We start from the raw sequence: 23,507 nt of genomic DNA, 5'->3' as shown, positions 1-23,507 counted from the left end.
GTAGGTCTAGCTTGTGAAGAAGTGGGCTGCCTTGAGCTTGTCCAGCAGTTCGTCAATGACCGGGATAGGGAACTTGTCCTTGATGGTCTTGGCATCGAGGGCACGATAGTCGACGTACAACTGCCAGATCCTGCCTTTCTTACGGACGAGCAGGACTGATGCGGAGAGTAGCGACGTACCGGGTACGACAATGCCTTGACAAAGCATGTCGATGCACTGCTTCTCAATCTCACCCTTTAGCAGTTGCAGATAGCGATATGGCCACACGATGGCAGGAGGTGGATGTGGTGGTCGAACAGTTGTGCAGGAGGCATATCCACGGGTTCAACGAAGATGTTCGTGAATTTGGACAGGAGCTGTAGGATATTGTTGGTGGAGGTTGGGGCCGCATATCCCCATTCACTTGACCCAATGGTTGTTCGCCAGAACGCCATGAACAAGTGTGTGAATGTGTGATCCCAGACGATGGGCCCAAGGGTGTGAAGCCAATTGCACCCAAGCGCCACCTCATAGCCCTCCAAGGCGATGACGAGGAAGTATATACAGAACGGTTTGCCGTGGATGGAGAATGAGAGCACGGAGCAGACTCCAAGGTAGGGTAGTCGCACGCCGTTACCCCCATCGTCTTGCTGTCATGAGCCGTGGGCGTTAGGTTGAGGCGGTGTGCGACCTAGACGCCAATGAAGCAGTGAGTGGAGCCCAAGTTGACTAGCGCTATGACTGTATGGTCTTGCACAACGAGGGGCAACTGCATGGTCTCGCCTGTGCAGATGCCAGCCTAGGCATGTGAGGTCCTGCATAGTTGCCGTTGTCGAAACTCGAAAGCATCATTGAGGGGGTCGGTGTTGCTCACATTGAGGAGGTAGACACCCTTCATCGTGCTGGTCTTCAAATGGCCCTAGAGAATTTCTTTGGGCAATTTAAGCAGAGGTCCACCTCGTTAGGCGTGAGCCTGGTCATGTGCCCGCCAGTAGGGGGACGAGTCTTGAGGGGCGCCCTTGGAGCATCGGGTGCTGCCTGGTGTTGAGGAGGTAGTGTCACAACAGAAAGTGTTGCAGATGTCGTGGAGCAGTGCGAGGAGCGATGTGCTGGTGGTGTTGCGGTCAAGTGCACCACCGTGTGTCGTATAAAGGCGCGGGCTTGGGCCGCTGCCTCCTCTAGGGCCATTTGTCGTGGATCGAAATTGCTACGACTCAGAGAGGTTGTCGCAGCGGGTGAGGCGCTAGTAGAACATGTGGATGTACTCGGTTAGTGATCCCTGAAGGCGAAGATGACATAGCTCGTCTAGGGGATTGCTGCGCATCGGGCCCCAAAGCGGATGTTGGCAAGGTCCACGAAACGTGCCCATGACAGGACATCTTGTGCTCCAGTATGTAGTGTTAAATGGGCTTGGCCCACCTAATTGATCTATATAATATACACCCAACCCTGGAGTAGGGTTAAGGTTTCCCACATTCCAACTTGTAGTACCATTGTTGAGTGGCTCCCTGCATGTAGAATGAAGCCAGTCATACTTCTCAGGCTCAGGGGTGCGTGCAACACGGAAGAACTGCTCACATTAGTGGAGCGACGGTAGCGGGTCTTCAGAGCTGTTTTGATCTATATAATATACACCCAACCCTGGATTAGGGTTAAGGTTTCCCACATTCCAACTTGTAGTACCATTGTTGAGTGGCTCCCTGCATGTAGAATGAAGCCAGTCATACCTTCTCAGGCTCAGGGGTGCGTGCAGCACGGAAGAACTGCTCACATTAGTGGAGCGACGGTAGCGGGTCTTCAGAGCTGCTGTACATTGGGGAAACATAGCTCACGAATTACTTGGGGGCTACATCTAGCATATGCGCTTGCATGCACCCGAGACTTTAGTTCCCAACAAGAAAGCCTTCGAGCAACTCCAAGGAGTTGCATGAAGACTTGGGGGCTGCTGACGGGTACCCAAAGTAGGCCCATAACTCATAGCGACCCATCTAGGCCGACCAAGTCCGCCGAACAACTCTGCGAGGTGGACCAGTCGACCAAGTTCCGCTGAGAAACTCTGCGAGGCGGATTGGCCGACCAAGTCCCACCGAGCAACTTTGCGAGGCGGGGTCCACCGACTGAGTCCCGCCGAGCAACTCTGCGAGGCAGAGAAGTGAAAGGCCCACGACCGGAGCCGATACACCTGTGGGCCTCGACGCCATGCTCTCCTGCCACACGCACGAGCACAACTGTACCCTGCTGACGTGGAGGCAAGGCAGGCACTGTTACCCCACACTAGCCACGACAAGGTACGTCGCCACCACACATCACCTCGGATGACACCACAACACGCCAGAGGGGTAACGAAGAGTCCCTGACAACGGGACGAGACGTTGCCACATATGGTCCTCAGTCTCCCCCGATTCCGTCTCGTGGGACCCGCCGGACGCCCCTACAGGAAAACTCGGCATAGGAGTCCCTATAGTGACCCACGTGTCGAGCGGATGGAGCGATCCTCCATACCGGGCGTACAATTATGCACACACAAGAAGGTGATGTCAGGAGAACTATGTCAGCAAGACTACTGTAGACAACAGGTCGCGCCCTCCTTTGAACAACATGTCCCCTTGTAAGAACCTCCCCTTTGAACTATAAAAGGGGGAGGGCCAAACAGCCAAGGGCAGGAGCATTCTGCCTGAGTTATCCACTTCCCCTCATTTTCACACTTGCGCCCATTGTAACACGTTCCATAGAGCAATACTACGATCAACACTACACTGGACTAGGGAGCAAGTTTGGACGAGTATAAACCCCCTGTTTGAATCCCTCGATTCACCATTCGGAGTGAGTCCACGCTAGCCTCCCCTAGAGAACACAAATTCTACTATGTCCCCGGTTCCGAAACCATGACACCTAACACTAATGGGCTATACTGTCAGTCTAGGCCCATAACATACGCTTCAACACATAAAAATGTCTGCATAATATTAGTGCAAAGTGTTTAATGAAGTGAATTCACCATCCTATGAGAGTTTTGGGCATGCATTTAGAGGGAATAACCAAATGAGTATTGAAGGTAATTTGCGAATTATGTCAAGTCAAATTAAATTTAGAGAAATAATGTGTGTGACTTATATCAGAAGAAAAACAGTTACCCAATCACTTTTGAATAGGAGTTACAACAAACAAGACCATCATAATCACCTCAATGCCACACGGAGCCATAAGTTACTAGATGGGATTTTCTCTTTTTTTTTTCAATTGATTGTTAACATCTTGTTAACCTTCAGAGCCTGTGTCCTATGGTGCTTCTTCTTACTACTTTATTTCAACTTTCTATTAGGAAAATTCATTATCTACTGTTAGCGGTGCTTATTAATGTAGATGCTATCCTGGATTCTAATCCATTTAATTTTTACCATTTGACATTCATTACACCAATATTTCATGTAGCAGCTTGATACTTTTTGTTGTTGTACTTTGTTTCATGTATTTTCCTGATACTGATTGAATAATGTTAATTTTGCAGCTTGTGAAACTACTTGAGTCGAAAGAGGTCAATCACATTGAATTTTGTAGAATAAAAAATGTCCTTGATGAGATTATGCTCATGAACAGGGATGCTGAGCTTTCTGCAATCCTGCATGAATTACTGGTACCTGCTTCTGTGGCTACTGGTTTCAAAGTTGAAGCTGATATGCTAGTAAGTGCTGTTTGAAACTTTTAAGTTTCTTGTAATTTAGATTTTGCATCTAATGCACCACTTCTGTTGCTGTGCTCCTTTGTGTATCTCATGTAATGCACCACGTTTGTTGTTGTGCTTCTTTGTGTATTTTTTTCTTTGATATACATGTGGTGTACATGGATGATATTTTTTATATCCCTCATTTTATTTTTTGTAGTTTTTTCCCCCTTCTGTGTCATTATTGATCTGGAACATTTCCTTTTATCCTTTTGCAGATGAACGGATGTAGCATTATTTCACAACGAATAGCTGAAGTGATTTCTTTAGGTGTTGAAAGTGATCAGGCAATAACTTCATTGGAATATATTCCAAAGGAGTTCTTCAATGATATGGAGTCATCTTGGAAGGGGCGCGTGAAAAGGATCCATGCTGAAGAAGAGTTTGCAAATGTTGATAGGGCTGCTGAGGCATTATCAATTGCGGTGGGTTTTGAGCAATCCTTCTAGCAGGATGCGGCATGATTTTCGTATTTGCATTTCCTTGAACCCATCAATTGCTTGGGTGTATGCTAATGCATATTGTGGTTTTAGGTCATTGAAGATTTTATGCCAATTATTTCGAGGGTGAAATCTGTAGTGTCCTCGAATGGAGGTTTGAAAGGAGAAATCGGTTATGCAAAAGAACATGAAGCTGTTTGGTTTAAAGGAAAGAGATTCATACCAAATGTATGGGCTAACACACCTGGTGAGCAGCAAATAAAACAACTGAAGCCTGCAATTGATTCAAAAGGCAGAAAGGTTGGGGAGGAATGGTTTACAACAAGCAAAGTTGAGAATGCTTTAGCCAGGTACTTCCTCGCATTATGACTGCTAGAATCTTACAACCTGACTTAACAAACACCTCAGCGATCTGTCACCAACTCAATTTTGTTGAACATTGCATAGTTGGGTGGCTATATGAAACCTTGCCATGGTTACAGGAAAATGCCACTCCACATTATTAAAATATTTGTTCTCATGAAAATGTTACATTTCATTAGTTGATTTTATAGCCTTATGTTATCGTGTGTATGTATCGTTCTACACTTCTACTTATTTTAAAAAATATGAATTACCGTACTGTAGTATGTTGATTGGTACACAGAAGTATCCTGCATTAAGCTTACTTTCATACATTTTAGGACAAATAATCAATTACACTGATACTTGTGTGTTCAGGTACCATGAAGCTTGTGATAATGCAAGAAATAAAGTTCTTGAGCTGTTGAGAGGCCTTTCTAGTGAATTGCAGGACAAAATTAACATACTTGTCTTTTGCTCAACACTGCTCATCATTGCAAAAGCACTTTTTGGTCATGTTAGGTGACTCTTTTTGTCCTTGCTTTTAGGCACAGTTCGTTATTCATTGTGTGCTTTCTTTTTCCATCAGTATATAATGCAGATAAAATCTATGTTTTTGCTATTCTTCCAAGGTTCACTTTTTTGGTATTCAAGCAGTTCAACCAACAAGCTTTTGGCGGCTTACTAGTAGGAAATTATTTGAGTTGGTTTGCCGGAAATTTGTACTTGAGATATAAATCTGACCCAAAGATCATCAAATTAAACACTTTCATTTCATAATGATTAAAGGACTGGTGGTTTTGCATAAAAGCATGGTTTGGTATCAGTAGTGAGCCATCTGCCTAGTTGGTAACCAAAACTAGCTTCCTTGTGAAACTTGTTCAGTTTCTTGTTATGGTACAATGTGCAATGTGAAACTTGACATTGGGTATAGCTATGTCTTATTTAGTTTAGATATTTGCAAGCGGCTCAGAGCCTATTGGAAAAAATACATTGTGTTTGGTATTTGGTAAGGCATAAAGTTTTTTTAGTTCTGCAACTGATTATATTGTTGCCTGCCAATCGGTCATGCACACTGGTCTTATTCATGCTTTTGTTGTTTTCTTTCTTACCTTGAACAGTGAGGCTCGAAGAAGAGGTTGGATGCTTCCTACTATATCTCCCTTATCAAAGGTTATATTTTGTACTCCTTCCGTCCCAAATTATAGTTCTTTCTAGCCCTTATTTTCGTCCACATTTGAATGAATGATAATGAATATAGACATACATATAAACTGCATTCATATGTTAATTAATGAATATGTGTTTAGTCTAAAACGAAGGTGAAGTGTGTTGCGACTCGGCGGCGAGCACACGACGCTCTCTTCGTCGTCGCTGCCGCCGGAAGGCTCGCGCGGCTCACGGTGATGGTGGCGGCGGGGCGTTTCGGCTGGCCCTCGCGTCTCCCTCTCTCCTTCCGCGCCGGTGTGGAGGGGCTTGGCGGCAGTGGCCCACGGCTCCCGCTCTCGCCCCCGCTCCTTCCACGCCTGCGTGAGGGTGTGGGTTGGCCGCGGCCCTGCCTGCTTGCGTGGTCGGCCTGCTGCAGCGGCTGGGGCGAGGCTGGCTAGAGGCGGCTTTGTTGCCGGTTTCGGTGGGTTTGGGGTGGCGGGGCTGGTGTTGAGGGGGGAGGCGGCGTCATGGCTTCTGTCGTCACTCCTTGGTCGGCTGGAGGCTGGATCTTGAGCCTCTTCAGCCAGATCCATCTCTCCACCTCCGGTTCGGCCAGCGCATGACTGGTTCCGCGCGACAGGACGCATGGTGGTAGGTCCTCGGGCGAAAGCCATGCCCGCTTGCGGGCGGACGACGGTGATGCCTGCGGGCGCCACTCCTACTCTGCTGAGGGTGTCATCTCTGGATCTCCCCCAACCTCCATGTGGGTGCAAGGCGGCAGCGGTGCGCCCGGCGGCGGCTGGCGCGCATGGCAAGGTGTTCCCTAGTTCCGTGTGCCCAACAAGAGGGTATGGCAGCCGGCATGTCGGTGCCCTTCTAGAGGGGTTTGCGCGGAGTCCAGGGCGGTGGCGACGCGAAGGCTGCATGCTTTGACCTGAGGTTCAACCCTAACGATGTGCTGTAGGGCATCTTGGGCGAAAGCCTCGGTGGCGGTGACGCCCGTGGGCGCCACTTTCCCCTGTTGATGGCATCTCATTGCTCTGAAGTTCGTCTCAGCCTCGACGTTGCCTTTGGTTGATGCTCTCGCTTCTCGGCGTCTGGTTTGCCGGTGGAGGTGGTTTTTTTTGCAACATGAAGTCGAAGCTGCCACGTTAGGGGATGTGGCTCGGCAACGACGATATGAGGCATGCCCCTTCCTCGTGGTCTAGATTGTTTTGGAGGTCGGACAGATAGCCGGAGGTGGGTGTTGGATCATGATCGTTGATGAAGAATCAGAACTGTCTCGAGCGTGGGTGTGTTGAGGCTTGGCAACGATGGCGTGCCACGGTCTTCCTTCTGTGGTTGGTTTCAGGTGTAGGCACCGTCATGTTGCTCGTACCTTGTGTTGAGCTCGGCAATAATGGCTCTGGATGGGCTTTGTGTGTGGGGTTGTGTTGTTTGGGCACTCTGTGTAGGTTTCGAGCCTAGTTTTCCTTAAAACTGTGTCAATTCTATTCTTGGAAAGGCAGAGCTCCTGCCATTACATTAAAAAAACGAATTATATTTTGGGACGGAGGGAGTACCATATTTCTGAACTTTTGAGTTCACTTGTCCCCTCCCTCTGTCCATTCATTCATCTATCCATCCACGGAAGTAGTCAATGAGTTACTATGTCTGCTATCCTAGATGCCAAATTTTACTTCATGTCAAGATTTTGTTGATTTATTATAAGTAGCCATGTTTTATTTTTATTCATGCATATGCTAGTCTAGTTACAACAGATTTCAACTCTTCTTCAGCATAGAAAAAATGCCCTAACCCCCAACAACAACAACACCTTTTGTCCCAAGCAAGTTGAGGTAGGCTAGAGATGAAACCCACAAGAAACAAACATAGAAAAAAAAACACCAAAAGGGTAAAAGGAAGGTGGTAGAGTTAAGGATAAACATAAAAGGAGACAAATCATGGTTCGGGCACGTTGATTGGTAGTCTCCAAGTGCACCTGTCGTTATCTAATTCCTTGGAGATATTCCACTCCTTAAGATTTCTCTTAACCATCTCGTCCCAAGTCATTTTAGGTCGTCTCCTACCTTTTTTTACATTATCTACCCCCTCTACGCACCAGCGCTTCAAGAGGTCTTATTTGGATATGTCCAAACCATCTCTTTTTTCTCGGAAATGCGCAGGAGAACCGCACCTCATTATATAAAGAAGAAAAAGAAACCAGAGTCTAAAGGAAGGCCCCCGATACAAAGGGGGCCAGAAACACACATATAGGAAGGAATCCATCTAGGAAAACAGAAAAACCGACACACTGCCAGGGAAGTCCCTAGGACTTAGCTAAGGGGGCTGCCAGGTAAGATATGTCCAAACCATCTCAACCGATGTTAAATTAGTTTCTTCTCAATTGGTACCACCCCGACCCTATCTCGAATATCTTTGTTTTGGATTCTATCTCTTCTTGTATGCCCATAAAACCAACACGACATACACATCTCTGCTACACAATTGTTGGACTTGTCGACTTCATGTCGGCCAACATTTAACACCATATAACATCACCGGACGAGTCGCCGTCCTACAGATTTTACCTTTAAGCTTTTGTGGCACCCTCTTGTCACAGAGGATGCCAAAACCCTAACGCCATTTCAACCAACCGGCTGAAATTCTATGTCATTTATAGGTGAGCATGCAATCTATAAGCTAGGGGTTAGTGTGTGTGTTGTACTCAGGATCATGGTTTTTAAAATGGTATGGCGGGACAAGGTGTTGGACCGTCGCCTGGGCGCCTAGGCGAGCAAGGTGGCCTAGGTGTTAGACTGTCGTCTGGACGCCTAGGCGACACCTTTAAAACAGTGCTCAGGATTCCTTACTCCTTTTCCTCTAAATATGATATAATGATATATAGCTCTTGTGTGTTCGAGAAAAAAAACTCAAACACATAACAATATAACATATACACACCGAGACCAAGGATAGATGGTGCATGTAACACATTTTGTTCCCTGTGCAAAACTGTTTACATGCAACTTCCTTTTGTTGCCCCTGCGCATCACATTAACTCCACATCCATAGGAACTGGTGAAGGAAAAAAACCCAATACAAATCATATGGCCGAACTGCTATATGATGATCAAAGTTGGCAACAAAACCCGACATAATTCCATCTTTTGCTTATGTGTTGATCATTGTTGGATGGAGGGACAACTGTTATCTTACATAGACATGACAATTGCCTCTTAAGTTGAAAACTTTGTAATTCATGCCCTCTTAAGTTCATTAGGATGTTGGATCTTCTCAAGTTTGATTGGCCATTATGCGGACCTTACCCTTTCTTGTGTCAGGATAGTTCATATGCATAATCCACTAACTTTATTTAAATTGAAACCATGCTTATCAACGCGTCGCTAAAGCAACACTAAAGTGCTAAGGCGCGCGTAGAAGCCAAAGCGTCTTGCTTGCCTTGCCCGCGGACGTAAGGCGCATCAGCAGAGGTTGCAGGCGTGGGAGCGGAGGTCGCAGGCGCGCGGTTGGCGGCGGACGTCGCAGCTGCAGGAGCGCGTGTGGCACGACGGTGGAGGTAACAGTTGCGGTAGCGCGTCGGGATGGGGAGCTGCTGACGCGTGACGGCGAGGTCGCAGGAGCGCGGTAGGATGGGGAGCTGCTGGAGCAGTGAATCAGTGGCGGCTGTGGAGCAGTGAAAAAGTTAGGGTTTGGGTGTGGCTATGGTAGAACCTGGGATTGTGTTGAGTTAATAAGCTTCTAGATGAGCTACCAAGTAAAAGTCCATACCATTCTTTTTTTCTTTTCTTTTCCACTTTTCACCTTTCAAAAGGAAATACTGGATTCTTTGGGTTTTGTACGTTAGAGACCTATTATAGTGTTTCAGGACCTAATTTGTGTGCAAATATATATATTAAAGTAGAAATTTCTATAAACACCCCGCTTTAACTCTATATTTTACTATCTTTATATACGAATTAGGCGTCGCCTCGCCTTACGCCTTTCCGATTAAAAGGTGAAAAGGGGGTCGCTCGCCTTAACTCGCCTTTTCGCTTTAATAACTATGATTGAAACTCCTTATACTTGTTAATATCTTGTCACCTTAGGATCTTTTAATGAGGTGACCACTGTTGTATCTTGTACTTTTGTACTAGTTTAAGGGGGTGTTTGAATGCACTAAAGCTAATAGCTAGCTGTTAAAATTAGCTGAATACAGCCAAACAGTCTAGTTAATAGTTTAATTATTAGCTATTTTTAGCAAATTAGCTAATATTTAGCTTGATATTTGTTAGCTAGATAATTCTATCAGCAATTTTTTAAGCAACTAACAATTAGCTCTAGTGCATTCAAACACCCCTTAACTATGTTTTCTTACGACCACGAGCCAATCTGGTGGCAAGCAAGTTTTCCTTCAGTGTGCTATAGGAGTTGCAATTTTTTGTTGGCATGTCAATAATTTATTAACTGCATTATTGTACTTATTTTTGGTTAAGACTTAAGAAGAATTGACATAGTTTTGTACTTTTGTTCGACCAGCTATGTTTAGAAGATGCCAGGCTTTAGCTGTGTCATTTATACTTTATACATTTTCTAGATGACATGTTCCTTTCTTACAATATTTTCTTCTTACAAACCTTGATTTTACTTGTGTATAGGACTGTGTTGTGGAGGAAAGTTCAAGTGCAATGGATTTAGTAGGACTATTTCCTTACTGGCTTGATGTTAATCAAGGAAATGCAATATTGAATGATGTCCACATGCACTCTTTATTTGTTCTTACTGGCCCAAATGGTGGTGGTAAATCTAGCATGTTGCGATCAGTCTGTGCAGCTGTGCTTCTTGGAATATGTGGCCTGATGGTACCTTCAACTTCAGCTGTAATCCCACATTTTGATTCCATTATGCTGCATATGAAAGCCTATGATAGCCCAGCAGATGGGAAAAGTTCATTTCAGGTGCTGATTTTGTAGTTTTACATTTCTCCTATCCAGTTTGTGCCATTGATATGTTATATTTTCAAGTGGATGTCGATGCTGTTCACATTGCAACATCTTGGTTATTTCCATGGATAGAATTTGAACTGCTGAAATTTTGTTAACGTTTTTTCTCAAAAGCACAAGAGAGCTGTGTGTCGTTTCATTAAGGCTTCGTTGGGATCCTTGTAATTGAATTACATTCTAATAATCGTGAATTAGGTATAGATCAAGTAAGCTAATATGATTTTATACAAAATATATTTGTATATTACTGTTGGCCATATGCAAGGTTATATTAAGCGCTAGGCGTTAGGCGGGCGTTAGGCCACTGCTTAGCGCCTATAAAGCTTAAGCGTAGATTAATCGTGCTTAAGCGTTTGTAGGAATATTACAATATAATATATATATTTGCACAGAAAAACAGTTGTACCTAGGAATTAGGGGTACTTACCTGGATTAATGGACATGTTTTTGCAGCCTTGCTGCACGTTCCCAGCTTCTTACCTTCAGCCCTTCACCAAACATAACAGAAGAGGTGGAGGAGCAGCAGAAAAATAGCAAAGGAGGGAGAGGGAAGAACGCCTGGAATACTGGATTATTGGGGGAAGAGGAGAAGGGCTGTGCTGAACTGGATGATTGGGGAAGAGCCGAAGAGGACAATCCGGCAGGCGGCAACAGCAGACTTGGATAAAGTGGAAATGCAGCAACTCCCGCTTTTTTCCCTCCTCTGTCCTCTCCACAGCAGCTCCCACCACTTTTCCCTAATCTCAAATGCAGCAGCAGCTCCCGAGCAGATAAAGTGGAAATCCCGCCACTTTATTTCCCGCCACCCTTCTTTTTCCCGCCACACTTCTTTTCCGTGCGCAGAAACTGCATATGCTTTCTGCATGCACTTTTACTGCATGCGCTTTTCCCTGCGCCCAGGACCGCTTTAGCGCGCGCTTTTCCGCTTTAGCGCGCCTAGCTCAAATTAGGCGCCGCCTAAGCGCGCCCGACGCTGAAAGCAACGCCTTTGGCCTAAGCGCAGCGCTAAGGCACCGCTTAGCATCTAATCGTGACTAAGCGGACGCTTAAGCGCGCTTTTTTGAACATTGGCCATATGAAGAGATATTTATACGCTACATTTCTACTAAAGGAGAGCGAGCCAAAGAGCGCGTTATAAGTTGCAGAGTAGAATCATGTACTAGTGATACATAAACTCAATTTCCGCGTTTCATTCTATGAGTTTGGGATAGGATTATATCTAAACTTTGGAAAGTGGTGGAATGTCAAATTCTAAACCAAATAACCTACTATATTAAGTAAATTTCAATTCCTTCAAAATGAAGGGATCCAAATCGCCCATAAGAGATAGGCTACAAAGGGAAGGCCAAAAACTAACCCCTCGAAACACACATTGTTAGACTGTGTGTGTGGGCCGACAACACTGTGGGCTGTCGGCCCATTAGGGTTAGGGTTAAGTCTCTATATATGTACCCCTTCTCTATGCAATAGATTAAGCATTAGGTTTTCCTACATGGTATCATCAGTTAGGTTTTATTCCTCTCCCACCCCACAGCCGCCAGTCCCCAGGTGCCCACCAACGGCTTCCGTGTCGCCGCCTCGGGAGGCTCATCCTTCCCTCCCGGGGGCGGTTCCATTCCCAGCCGCTGGCCAGCCTCGCCCCCTCCCCTCCACTTCCCGTCGCCGTCTGGAGCTCCGCCTGAGGCCGCATCGTCGGCCTTCCCCTTCATCGCCGGCGACCCTCCATCGTCGGTGGCCTGGCTCCCCGCCCCACATCTCCTAGGCGCGCGGACGCCCCTTTGCTCTCTGGTAGGGCGGCCGCCGCCTCCCCCCTCCACGGCGCGACGTCCACCTCCACCTGCTCCCTGGCTCGGACCCCTGCTGGTTGTCCCTGTCACTAACCTTGATTAGGCGGGATAATTACCCCCTCGGGTACTGTAGCATATATATAGGCAGACAATAATATATGGGCCTTATGGGCCTTAACACCCCCTGTCAAACTCAAGGCGGAAGTGGAGGATTTGAAGCATTGAGTTTGAGTAGATGAAACTGATGTTGTGCCCTAGTTTGTGCTTTTGTGAAGAAATCCGCAAGCTGTAATTCTGAGGGCACATATTGAAGATCAATGGTCTTCTGATGACAATGAGATCTAGTGAATGAGACATCAACACAATGTGTTTTGTGAGTTCACGCTTCACTGGATCATGACAAATTTGTATAGCTCCAGTACTGTCACAGCGAAGAAGTGTAGGCGAGTCACAAGAAACGCCTAAATCAGCCAAGAGCCAACGAATCCAGATAATCTCAGCAGTAGTAGTAGCTAGGGCTCGAAGTTCTGCTTCAGTACTAGATCTAGATACAGCAGCTTGCTTCTTGGATTTCCAAGCAACAGGGGATGATCCAAGAAGAATACAATAACCAGTGATGGAGCGACGATCTGTAGGATCACTGGCCCAGGTAGCATCAGAGTAAGCATGAAGCTGAAGAGGGGAATTTGAGTCATAAAATAAACATTGTGTTTTTGTCCCCCGTAAATATCTAAGCACACGAAGTAAGTGCCCATAATGAACTGATGTAGGAGCAGAGACAAACTGACTCAAGATCTGAACCGCATGAGCAATATCTGGCCTGGTGACAGTAAGGTAAACCAAGCTGCCAACAAGATGTCTATATCGAGATGGATCCTCCAAAGGTGTCCCATCAGTCGGACGAAGAGATAAGTGAAGATCCATAGGCGTGGCAACAGTGCGAGTATCACTAAGACCAGAACGATCAAGAAGGTCTTGTATGTACTTGGCCTGAGAAAGATAAATACCATTTTGAGTCTGCAAAACCTCAATACCCAAGAAATAACTGAGTGCCCCCAAGTCAGACATTTGAAATTCCTTACTCAGAGACACCTTCACATGAGCAATGTGGTCTGGATCATTGCCTGTAATCAACATGTCATCAACATATAGTAATGGCAACGTGCGTCCTCGTGAAGAAACATGAATGAACAATGCAGGATCATGATCACTAGAATAGAAACCACAAGCCTTGATGACAGAAACAAATCTCTCAAACCAAGCACGAGGAGCTTGTTTGAGACCATACAAGGCTCGACGGAGACGACATACATGTCCTGATGGAACCTCGATCCCAGGAGGTGGATGCATATAGACTTCCTCATGTAAATCACCATGAAGAAAAGCATTTTTGACATCCATCTGAGAGATAGTCCAAGAAGATGAGGCTGCAACAACAAGTAAAGCTCGGACAGTAGTCAGATGGGCCACAGGTGCAAAAGTCTCATCATAATCAATACCCTGTGTCTGTTGAAAACCTCTGGCCACAAGACGAGCTTTATATCGCTCAATAGACCCATCAGATTTGGTTTTAACCTTGAAGACCCATTTGCACGTGATAGGTACAGCACCAGCAGGTAACGGAACAACATCCCATGTACATGTGCGATGAAGGGCATTTAATTCATCAGTCATAGCAAGCTGCCACTCAGGTATACCAGAAGCCTCTTTATAAGATGATGGTTCAGCAATGACTGCACCAGCACGGGAAAACCCATAACGTTCGGGAGCTGCAATAGTGCCACGGTCACGAAGATGATACCCCTGATTAAAAACAACATGAGAGTCATCATTGTTAGTACAAGTATCAGCAACAAGATCATCATCAGGACTGGCCGTGGGAGTAGAGCGAGGACGACGAATGTAAGTCTGAGTGACAGGTGGTTTGGAAGAGTAAGACTGAGATGGTGTGAAAGTGGAAGGTGGTGTGATGGGAATAAGGACATCTGGGGTAGAAACAGTAGGTGGTGATACGGATGAAGTTTCAGAAATGGGAGGAAGGCTCATGAAGGAGGTAGACTCTGTGGAATAAAAAGAAGAATGAGTGGAAGAGTTGTAAAAGAAGGGACGATTTTCATTGAAGCTCACATCTCGAGAAATACGCATGCGACGAGAAGATGGATCATAACATTAACCTTTATGTTCAGGGCTGTATCCAAGAAAAACACACTCAACGGATTGAGCAGTCAATTTAGTACGTTCACGAGGTGATAATAGTACCTAACACATACATCCAAAAACTCGAAGGTGGTCATATCGTGGAGGAGTTCCGAAAAGAACTTCACCAGGTGTTTTGCCAGAGAGTTTGGATGATGGTTGTCTATTGATGAGGTAAACCGCAGTAGAAACTGCTTCACCCCAAAAATGTGAAGGGACAAAAGAAGATATCAACAAAGTGCGAGCAGTTTCTATAATGTGACGGTGTTTGCGTTCAGCCACACCGTTCTGTGCATGAGCACCAGGGCAAGAAAGCTGAGCAAGAGTACCCTCTGAAGTCAAAAACTGGCGTAAAGTATCAGATAAATATTCACCACCAGAATCAGAACGAAAGGTTTTAATATGAGTGAAAAATTGAGTGTGAATCATGCGAGCAAAGGTTTTATAAATAGAAATCAGCTCAGAGCGGCGTTTCATGAAATAAATCCATGTGTAGCGAGAATGATCATCAATAAAAATGACATAGTATCTATATCCACCTTTTGACACAAAAGGTGCAGGACCCCAAATATCAGAGTGAACCAAATCAAAGGGTCCAACAGAATGAGAATCACTAGTAAAATATGGAAGTTGTATTTGTTTTCCAAGATGACAACCCTTACAATGAAAATCAGACTCAACCGAAGTATGACCTAAGCGACCTGACTTTATTAGAGTAGACAATCTAGATCCACACAAATGACCTAGACGATGATGCCACTGGGCAAAAGACGCAACAGAAGCAAGGGTAGCTGAAAGCACATGAGCCGGAGATGTAGCCAAGGAAGGAAGCCGCAAAGAGTCCAAGATGTAGAGGCGAGGAGCAGCTCTACGGCGACGGCCAGTCCCAATCACTTCCCCTGTGCGAAGGTCCTGTACAAAACAGATGAGTCATCAAATCCGACAAAGCAATTATGATCCGTAATTTGACCTAATGAAAGAAGGTCCATAGATAGCTCAGGAACAAAGAAAATTTTAGGTACTGTAAAGTGTGGATCACAAAGAACCCTTATGAGTAATGTGGCATACAGTACCATCAGCTGTCTGCACTGAAGCACCATTTGTGACAGGTGTAGTAGAAGCCAACTTTGACTGATCAGATGTGACATGAAAGGAGGCTCCTGAATCAAGTACCCAGGCCGACTCTGAAGTACAAGCGGACGAAGTGGCAGCAACAGCAACTGAGCCTCTAGTAGATGGTCCTGAACCACGACCACGAGCAGCACGTCGTGCACGGAAATCAGTCAACTTCTCAGGGAACTTTACAAAGCAAAGCTCAGATCGATGATTGGTCTTGCCACAATGATCACAAGGCTTAAAAACATTCTTAGGTTTCTGGGCAGCAGCCAATACACTGTGAGTATTAGTACCAATAGAAGACAGAGAATTAAGACGAGTCTCTTCAGCAAGTAAATCAGACAACGCCTTAGCCATTGTGAGAGTGTCAGAACCCTGAAGTAAACGAGCACGAAGAGAATCAAACTCGGCCCGAACGCCCATAACAAATCTGTAAGTGAAGAACTTCTCAATAAACTTATGAGCCGGACACGGATCAGCAGTACAAGCAGGCACCATAGATGTCAAAGCACTCATCAGACGATCAAAGGCTGAGTAGTACTCATCAATACTCATATCATTTTGCTCAATAACATGTGTCTGCTGCATGAGAGTGTGTAATAGAGCACCACTGTCCTGAACAAAACGCTCCTTCAAATGAGACCAGATGGCTTTAGCAGTTTTAAATTTAGACAAACTCATAATCATAGACGGTTTGACACTGTTCACCATAGCAGCCATCACTTTACCATCATTAAGCTGCCATGTTTTGATATCAGCAGCATTGCGACGATCATCCGCAAGTACTGGTGTTGCATCAGTCAAATGAAAGAGTAATCCATGTCCCCTGAGTGCAGTCTCAACACAGAAAGCCCACTCTGGATAATTTTGGCCATCAAGAGTGATATTGACCACAATAGCATTTGTCGCCATATTGAATTCAATGAAAATCAGGAAGAACAGGAGACCGGAAACCAAACAAACCGGAGGAACCGCAGCTGACAGCAGCCAAAGTTGGACGAGTTGACGGAGTTCCTGGTCGCGGAAGACGAGTTGGACAGTCTGCCCGCAATGGCAGCCACCGGCGCACGGCGCAGATGGCGATGAGGCAGGGCGCAGCAGACGGCGGCGCAGATCCGGATCCGCAGACTGTTTTGCGGCGTGATTATCGGGTCGATGACAGTTGCACAAATCTTCTCTGCAGCAACTGTTTGTGGCGTGCAGCAGGCGGAGGCAGGTGCGGACGGCGGATGACGGCTGCCGGAGATGGAGGAAATCGCGGCTGGGCGCAGCTCACGCGGGCAGGGCGCGGATGGGCGCAGCACAAGCCCGCGGCAGAGGCACCCGCAACAGAGGAAGGAAGGGGCGGGTCCGCCCAGATCCGCCCGTGGCAGAGGCGCCCGCGGCAGAGGGAATCGCGGCTGGGCGCAGCTCAGGCGGTATCTGCCCAGGGACGCCCGCGGCAGAGGAATGAAGGGGTGGGTCCGCCCGGGTCCGCCCAGATCCACCGGCGGCAGAGGCGGGAAGGGGCTGCTTCCGCGACGGCGGACGTGCAGCAGCTGGGATCCGCGAGGACGGCCGCGGATCAGGACGGTTTCTGCGATGGTGGACGTGCAGCGACCGGATCTGCGCGACGGCGGACGGGGCAGACGGGATCCGCGGAGGCGGATGTGAACAGGGGCGGCGCAGGTGGAGGAAGGGCCGCGACGGCGGCGAAGGAAGGCCGCGACGGCGGCGAAGGAAGACCGCGACGGCGGCCGGGAGGAGACGATGGTGGCTAAAAAAAATCTAAGAAACCCTAATCGTGACCTCCTCTGATACCATGTCACTAACCTTGATTAGGCGGGATAATTACCCCCTCGGGTACTGTAGCATATATATAGGCAGACAATAATATATGGGCCTTATGGGCCTTAACAGTCCCTGGTGGCACGGCCCTGACTAGACCCCACCCTGGCTGCCTCTGGCGGCATGGCCGCCCCTCTCCTGGTCTCTGTCGATGCGGTCCCGACCCCCCCCCCCCCGCGCTGCTTGGCAGGGCGGTCGTCCCTCCTAGCTCCGACGACCTCGTCGTCGTTCATGGGTCCCCGACGACCTACCTTCCCGCTGCTGGCGCCGGATCTGCGTCGCCACTGTCGTCTGGCCTCGGACCCGTTGCTCCTCCTGCTACGCTGTTGCACCGCCGGCCTGATTGCGCCGCTGCTTTCCCCGGCGAGCTCTCTTCCTCCCCGCGCATGCCACGGCGCGACGACCTCTTCCCGCCGCACTCCTCAGGTTGCCAGCGCCTTCTTTCCTCTCCTTTGCTTGTCGGCGCCGCCGCTCCACCCGACCTCTTCCCTGGCGCAGTCTCCGCGCAACGGAACCCCACCACCAGTGCACCTTCTCCTCGGCTCAGATCCGCCGCCGGTCCTGCTCCTTTGCGACATCGACCTCATGGCAGCCGATGCCGCCCCTCCCTGGTCGCGGACAAGGCTGCCTTCCCCCCTCTAGGCGCGGGTGCCCGCCCTGCACGCCAGGCGTCTCGGCCCGTGCAACCCTCGTCATCGCGCCGACAACCTACTCCCTGTCCGCGCCGACACTCAACAACACCAACTTTTCAACCTTTTTCTGTCGCTGGCGTCGACACCTCTTGCTAGGCCCGACGCAGGTCCCTGCCCGACTGGATCCACCCCTCGTCGCCCTTCCCCTTCATCGCCTTCGTTGGATCCGTCGCCGCCGTGGCCTTCCCGACTGAATTCACCATTGTTGTGACCTTCCCGGCTAGATCTGCCATCTCTTTGGCCGGATCGCTGTCTTCTTGGTTGGATCCGTCGTTGTTGTGGCTTTCCCGACCGAATCCAACGATACCCCTTCTACTCTACCGTAGGCGCGACCACCCTGAACGGCGTAGACGCGTGCGTTGCTGCTGGCCTCCCTGGTGGGGCTCCGCGACGACCGGACGACGAAAGAAGCAAGAAGGTCCCTGTTCTGCTGTCGCTCTTTTGTTCTGTCGCCCCGTCGACCCCTCCCAAGAACAACCTACTGTTGTGTGTCTTCCGACAACGCACCACCTCGGCTTCGGCTACCTCGACATCTAGGGGCTATTGTCTCCATGGAGTGCACACCGGTCTCTACTCTAGTCGCAACATTTGCACCCTCACGACGCTGCGACTGCGGGGGGATTTCAACCGTCGGCTCCTACCTTCGGCTTCTACCCTAGTCTCATCGTGTGCGGTGCCCCGTTGCAACTGCGGGGGGATGTTAGACTGTGTGTGGGCTGGCACCACTGTTGGGCTGCCGACCCATTAGGGTTAGGGTTAAGTCTCTCTATGTATGTACCCCTTCTCTATGCAATAGATTAAGCATTAGGGTTTCCTACACACACCAGGATTTTAAGTGAACAAATGTGCCCCTTTACAAACTAACAATGACCATGAAATGCCTAAGATTACCAATGATCCAAGACCAGGAATTTTTATTATTTTGTGGTGTTGCTTTTGTAAGCTAATTAGGTTGTTTATTTTTGGTGCTTTATAGTTGTCCAACCTTATTGCCTTTTCCACCAATTGGGTACACTCATTCTTCAACACATTCATTAACTATTTCATGTTTTTTTTTAACTTGAACTGCGCTTATCTCTGTTCTTTTATTTTATGACTTGGATGAAATAAGTCAGTTAGTCGTATTAACCATTTGGCTGCCATTTTACATGTGATAGATTATTTATTTCTTGATTCCTGATAGTTTTTTTTTATTCGTGGCTTCTACTGTTCTAATATGAACTATGGACTAAATATTTTATTTTGATTTCCTGTTACTTGCAGATTGAAATGTCGGAGATACGTGCTTTAGTCAGCCGAGCTACTGCTAGGAGTCTTGTTCTGATTGATGAAATATGTAGAGGCACAGAAACTGCAAAAGGAACATGTATAGCTGGTAGCATCATTGAAAGACTTGATAATGTTGGCTGCCTAGGCATCATATCAACTCACCTGCATGGGATTTTCGACCTGCCTCTCTCACTTAGCAACACTGATTTCAAAGCTATGGGAACTGAAGTGGTCGATGGATGCATTCATCCAACATGGAAACTGATTGATGGCATATGTAGAGAAAGCCTTGCTTTTCAAACAGCAAGGAGGGAAGGCATGCCTGACTTGATAATCACCAGGGCTGAGGAGCTATATTTGAGTATGAGTACAAATAACAAGCAGGGAGCATCAGTGGCGCACAATGAGCCTCCTAATGGCAGCCCCAGTGTAAATGGCTTGGTTGAGGAGCCTGAATCTCTGAAGAACAGACTAGAAATGCTGCCTGGTACCTTTGAGCCGCTGCGGAAGGAAGTTGAGAGTGCTGTTACTACGATGTGTAAGAAAATACTGTCGGACCTTTACAACAAAAGTAGCATCCCAGAACTGGTCGAGGTGGTCTGCGTTGCTGTAGGTGCTAGAGAGCAACCACCGCCTTCCACTGTTGGCAGATCTAGCATCTACGTGATTATCAGAAGCGACAACAGGCTCTATGTTGGACAGGTAAATTCATGATCGCATTTTTTTTTCTGCGTTGTTCATTATCTCAGGTGATACAGCCCCATAAAATGCCGACACTGACGACAGAGCTCCTTTTTTTCTGCCTGCAGACGGACGATCTTCTGGGGCGCTTGAACGCCCACAGATCGAAGGAAGGCATGCGGGACGCTACGGTATTATACGTCTTGGTCCCTGGCAAGAGCGTTGCCTGCCAGCTGGAAACCCTTCTCATAAACCAGCTCCCTTCGAGGGGCTTCAAGCTCATCAACAAGGCAGACGGGAAGCACAGGAACTTCGGTATATCTCGAATCTCTGGCGAGGCAGTTGCTACTGGACGGAACTAGTCAGCTGAAGGTCTTTTTGCTATTGGATATTCAATAGGAGGCGGGAGCTAACTGACACCATGCCGCCCTAGTTTTGTTGAACTGATAGTGGTGCTAGCCTTGTGCATAGTAGGGGCCAGGGGAGTAATAATATTTCCCTTGTCTAAGGAAGTAATTAAGGATGTAGGAGCGCAGAGCAAATGATTAGCAAAACGATCACGTTCGCAGTGCGGCAGGCATTGTGCAGCTGATTCGTTTGTTCAATCAGTGCTCTCGCTCAGTGACCTGACAGCGTGATCACTAAACCTAGTAGCTGGGCGCGCCTTTCTAGGCCAGAACAGAACATTGGCGTGAATTAGATTCCAGTGCGGCAGGGTGTTCCCTAAGTACATGTTTTCAGTTCAGCGGCACTTGGAATATTTTTATGAGAAAAAGCTGCGTCTTTTAGCTTGGATGTCCTGTGCTCATGAATCTCAATTCGCACCATTAGATTAGATTCCATGAGGACGGAAGTAGTATCATAAATCCCTATGACATGAGCGAGATACCCCGGCTCTTCACTTATCGCCCAGCATACTGTGGAGGAAGCTCACGCCGACGGGCTGGAGCCGTGCGCACTACGTACTCGTGTTACATGATTGGCTCGTCGTGTCGTGCATGCCCTGGCTAGCTGCTGGACTCCCAACCAACAGGGCAACAGCTAGCCGAGCGCCATACACTTCTACGTATACGATGGCATGCTGGCGAATCTCCGGCGCGTCGCTCTGCCAATAAACGTGTTTTTTGAATGGATGTGGAGTGGCCCGTCCATTCCGCATTCCAATAGTTGACGCTTTGGACGTCTCAAGCCTGGCCGTCAGGCGCTGTACCCCAGCTGGCTGTTCAGAGCTACAACACTACTCGGGAGTTTTTTTTTTGTCTCACCTATAAAAAAGAACATAAAATAAAGAACTACTGCTACGACTCACAGGCCAGAAGTCAGAACGACGACACAGTGGCATCTCTCCTCCATCGTCATTTTCTGCGTGGCGGTATGCATGCATAGGTCGCCGTTGATTCCTACTCGTATACTCCTTTACTTGAACACCGCTGCATGCACGCCTGGACAAAGATAACGAGGAAACGTCCAGTCGCTAGCTCTGGCAGTGTTGGACGTTTCACCGCTGCAATCACTATTACGGGATGCATTTGATATCTGGAGAGTACGTTGCGCGAAGACGCAGTTTGCGAAGCCTGGTCGTGCACCTGCATTGCAGTTCATTTCAGTCGCTCGTGCACTCCTCATCCCCGCCACCATCATCACCACTTTTCGAGTTTGGTTTGGTATTTTCCCGCACGCACGGGGGCCCCGAGGTGTGTGACACTGTGACTGGACACCCAAAGCCTAGCCAAGCAAGCGGAAGAACGAAACGCAAAGCTGGCGAGCGGGCAAGAAACAACAAGGAACAGTTCACAAGAGCTGGGCTAAGATCGATCGATCGATGCCCCCCTTCCACACCAACCTCACGCCGCGTCGCGCCCCGGTCTGCGAATGCTGCGGCCCTCTCCGCCGCAGGTCAGCTCCTCCGTCCGAATTCAGCCTGTTACTCGTTCGCTCATTTTCCTCTCCCTTTCTCTCTCCCCGCCATCTTCCTTAATTCTTTTCTTCCGTTTTCTTCCAGTAACCTTTCGCCGCAAAATCCGTGCTTCCGAGTCGAGTATTGGACTCGCTGCCTGGTTTCGTTTTTTTTTATGAGAGAAAGAGAGATAGAGCGAGAGGAAAGGTAATCCGTCCTGTTTTGATGATGTGCCTGCTGAGATTTAAGGCTGCATTGTGGGTTCAGTCTGCGAATGCTGGGGGGTGGGGGCCAATCCCTGCGCAGAGGGAGAATATCAGGATCCGAGCGGAGTTTCTGGCTCGCCAGGTCCGCTCCGAATTCCCACCGATGCCGGCGTAAAAAAGCGCCGCCTTTTACCAGCTCCGCCCGCTCCTTTCCGCTCCCGCGCCCGAGAATTTATTGCTCGAACGCGCGCGCGCGTGTCCCGTTCGTCAGCCAGCCCTGCGCTGCGCAGGCCGGGACGCCCTCTCAGCAGCCCGGCGAAGACTCAGGCTTTGCGGTTTTAATACTCGAGCTCGACCAAGGGCATGTACAACCTGGACACTGTTGTACGATATTAAGTATAAGACACAAATAAAACACAACATAATATAATGATTATATCTAAAACATATGTCTTACCATATTTATTGTACCAATTAGAGCATTCAATAAATTAAAGTGACCAATCAGCTAGTCTCTGTCTCGAACATAGAGCCAAGACACTCTATTTTTGTTAAGATACATATACTAAGTTTTTTACATTTACCCTTTAAACACACTCTAAAACATAACTTAAGACATTCATTATACATGTCCTAAGTATTTGCCTGCAAGATTCCTGCCGTTTCTCTGCATCGGCCGGCTCTGAACTCTCGTCCTCCGCAGCCCGTACGGTCGCTCGTAGTCGCAGTCGTGCGGTCGTGCCTCTCGATTGCCGCGTAGAGTTGGCCTGTGTTACTTTAGCAGCTGCGCTTCTGCTTGGAAAGCTTCGAGTCCATGGCGTTTCTTCTGCGAGAGCTGCAGACTTGGGCAAGCGGTTTCCTTTTTCCTTTCGGCTTCGGGAGTTTGTTTGGACGTGATCATACGTCTCATTGGTTTCCATTCTTCCTAGTTTTGTACGTCTTCTCGGCTTTTTAAGTTTTTATCATCGTCTCTTTGTCTTTCCACCGATTTATTTATTTATTTATTTTTTTGCTGAGAGCAAAATTGGGTCTTTAAAAAAAATGTGCCACCAGTATCTCGTTACTCCCCACTGTCGCCACTGCATCGTTCTGTAGTTGTCTACTTGTCTCACTCACCTCTGACTCTGATTAAGTTAATAGCTCCAGCTTGGCGTCCACATCCGGTAGAGAACAAAGCCGTGCGCCTTTTACCTTCTCTCACCGACTCACCCTCTGATCTTTGC

At 47.8% G+C, this 23,507-nt stretch overlaps 2 protein-coding genes across 2 annotated transcripts in view; one reads left to right on the top strand and one right to left on the bottom strand.

The window, feature by feature from the left end:
- Window positions 1–20,543, top strand: part of LOC732814 (DNA mismatch repair protein) — a 38,146-nt gene extending 17,603 nt beyond the window's left edge. Inside the window, 8 exon segments of the mRNA NM_001112428.1 lie at window positions 3,488–3,661; window positions 3,919–4,125; window positions 4,234–4,490; window positions 4,861–5,004; window positions 5,604–5,655; window positions 10,269–10,568; window positions 19,495–20,202; window positions 20,310–20,543. Coding sequence (NP_001105898.1) covers window positions 3,488–3,661; window positions 3,919–4,125; window positions 4,234–4,490; window positions 4,861–5,004; window positions 5,604–5,655; window positions 10,269–10,568; window positions 19,495–20,202; window positions 20,310–20,543 — 2,076 coding nt within the window.
- LOC103641831 (uncharacterized) lies at window positions 15,411–16,222 on the bottom strand. Its single transcript, XM_020545659.3, has 2 exons — window positions 15,670–16,222; window positions 15,411–15,508 (listed from the first exon to the last, which is right to left on the bottom strand). The coding sequence occupies exons 1-2, from the start codon at window positions 16,208–16,210 to the stop codon at window positions 15,465–15,467; spliced, it is 585 nt and encodes a 194-aa protein (XP_020401248.2). The 5' UTR covers window positions 16,211–16,222; the 3' UTR covers window positions 15,411–15,464.
- Window positions 20,544–23,507: the final 2,964 nt, after the last annotated feature.

The sequence above is a fragment of the Zea mays genome, chromosome 10, assembly GCF_902167145.1.
Source record: "Zea mays cultivar B73 chromosome 10, Zm-B73-REFERENCE-NAM-5.0, whole genome shotgun sequence".
Lineage (NCBI taxonomy): Eukaryota > Viridiplantae > Streptophyta > Magnoliopsida > Poales > Poaceae > Zea > Zea mays.
Note: the sequence above shows the minus strand (reverse complement) of the source record. Positions and strands in the feature narration are given on the sequence as shown.

Excerpts from the sequence above, each read along its gene's own strand:
- LOC103641831 (XM_020545659.3), bottom strand. The coding sequence starts at position 16,210 with ATGGTGCCTGCTTGTACTGCTGATCCGTGTCCGGCTCATAAGTTTATT. Across the intron at positions 15,509-15,669 it reads TTCAGTGCAGACAGCTGATG|GACCTTCGCACAGGGGAAGT; the intron begins GTACTGTATGCC and ends TGTTTTGTACAG.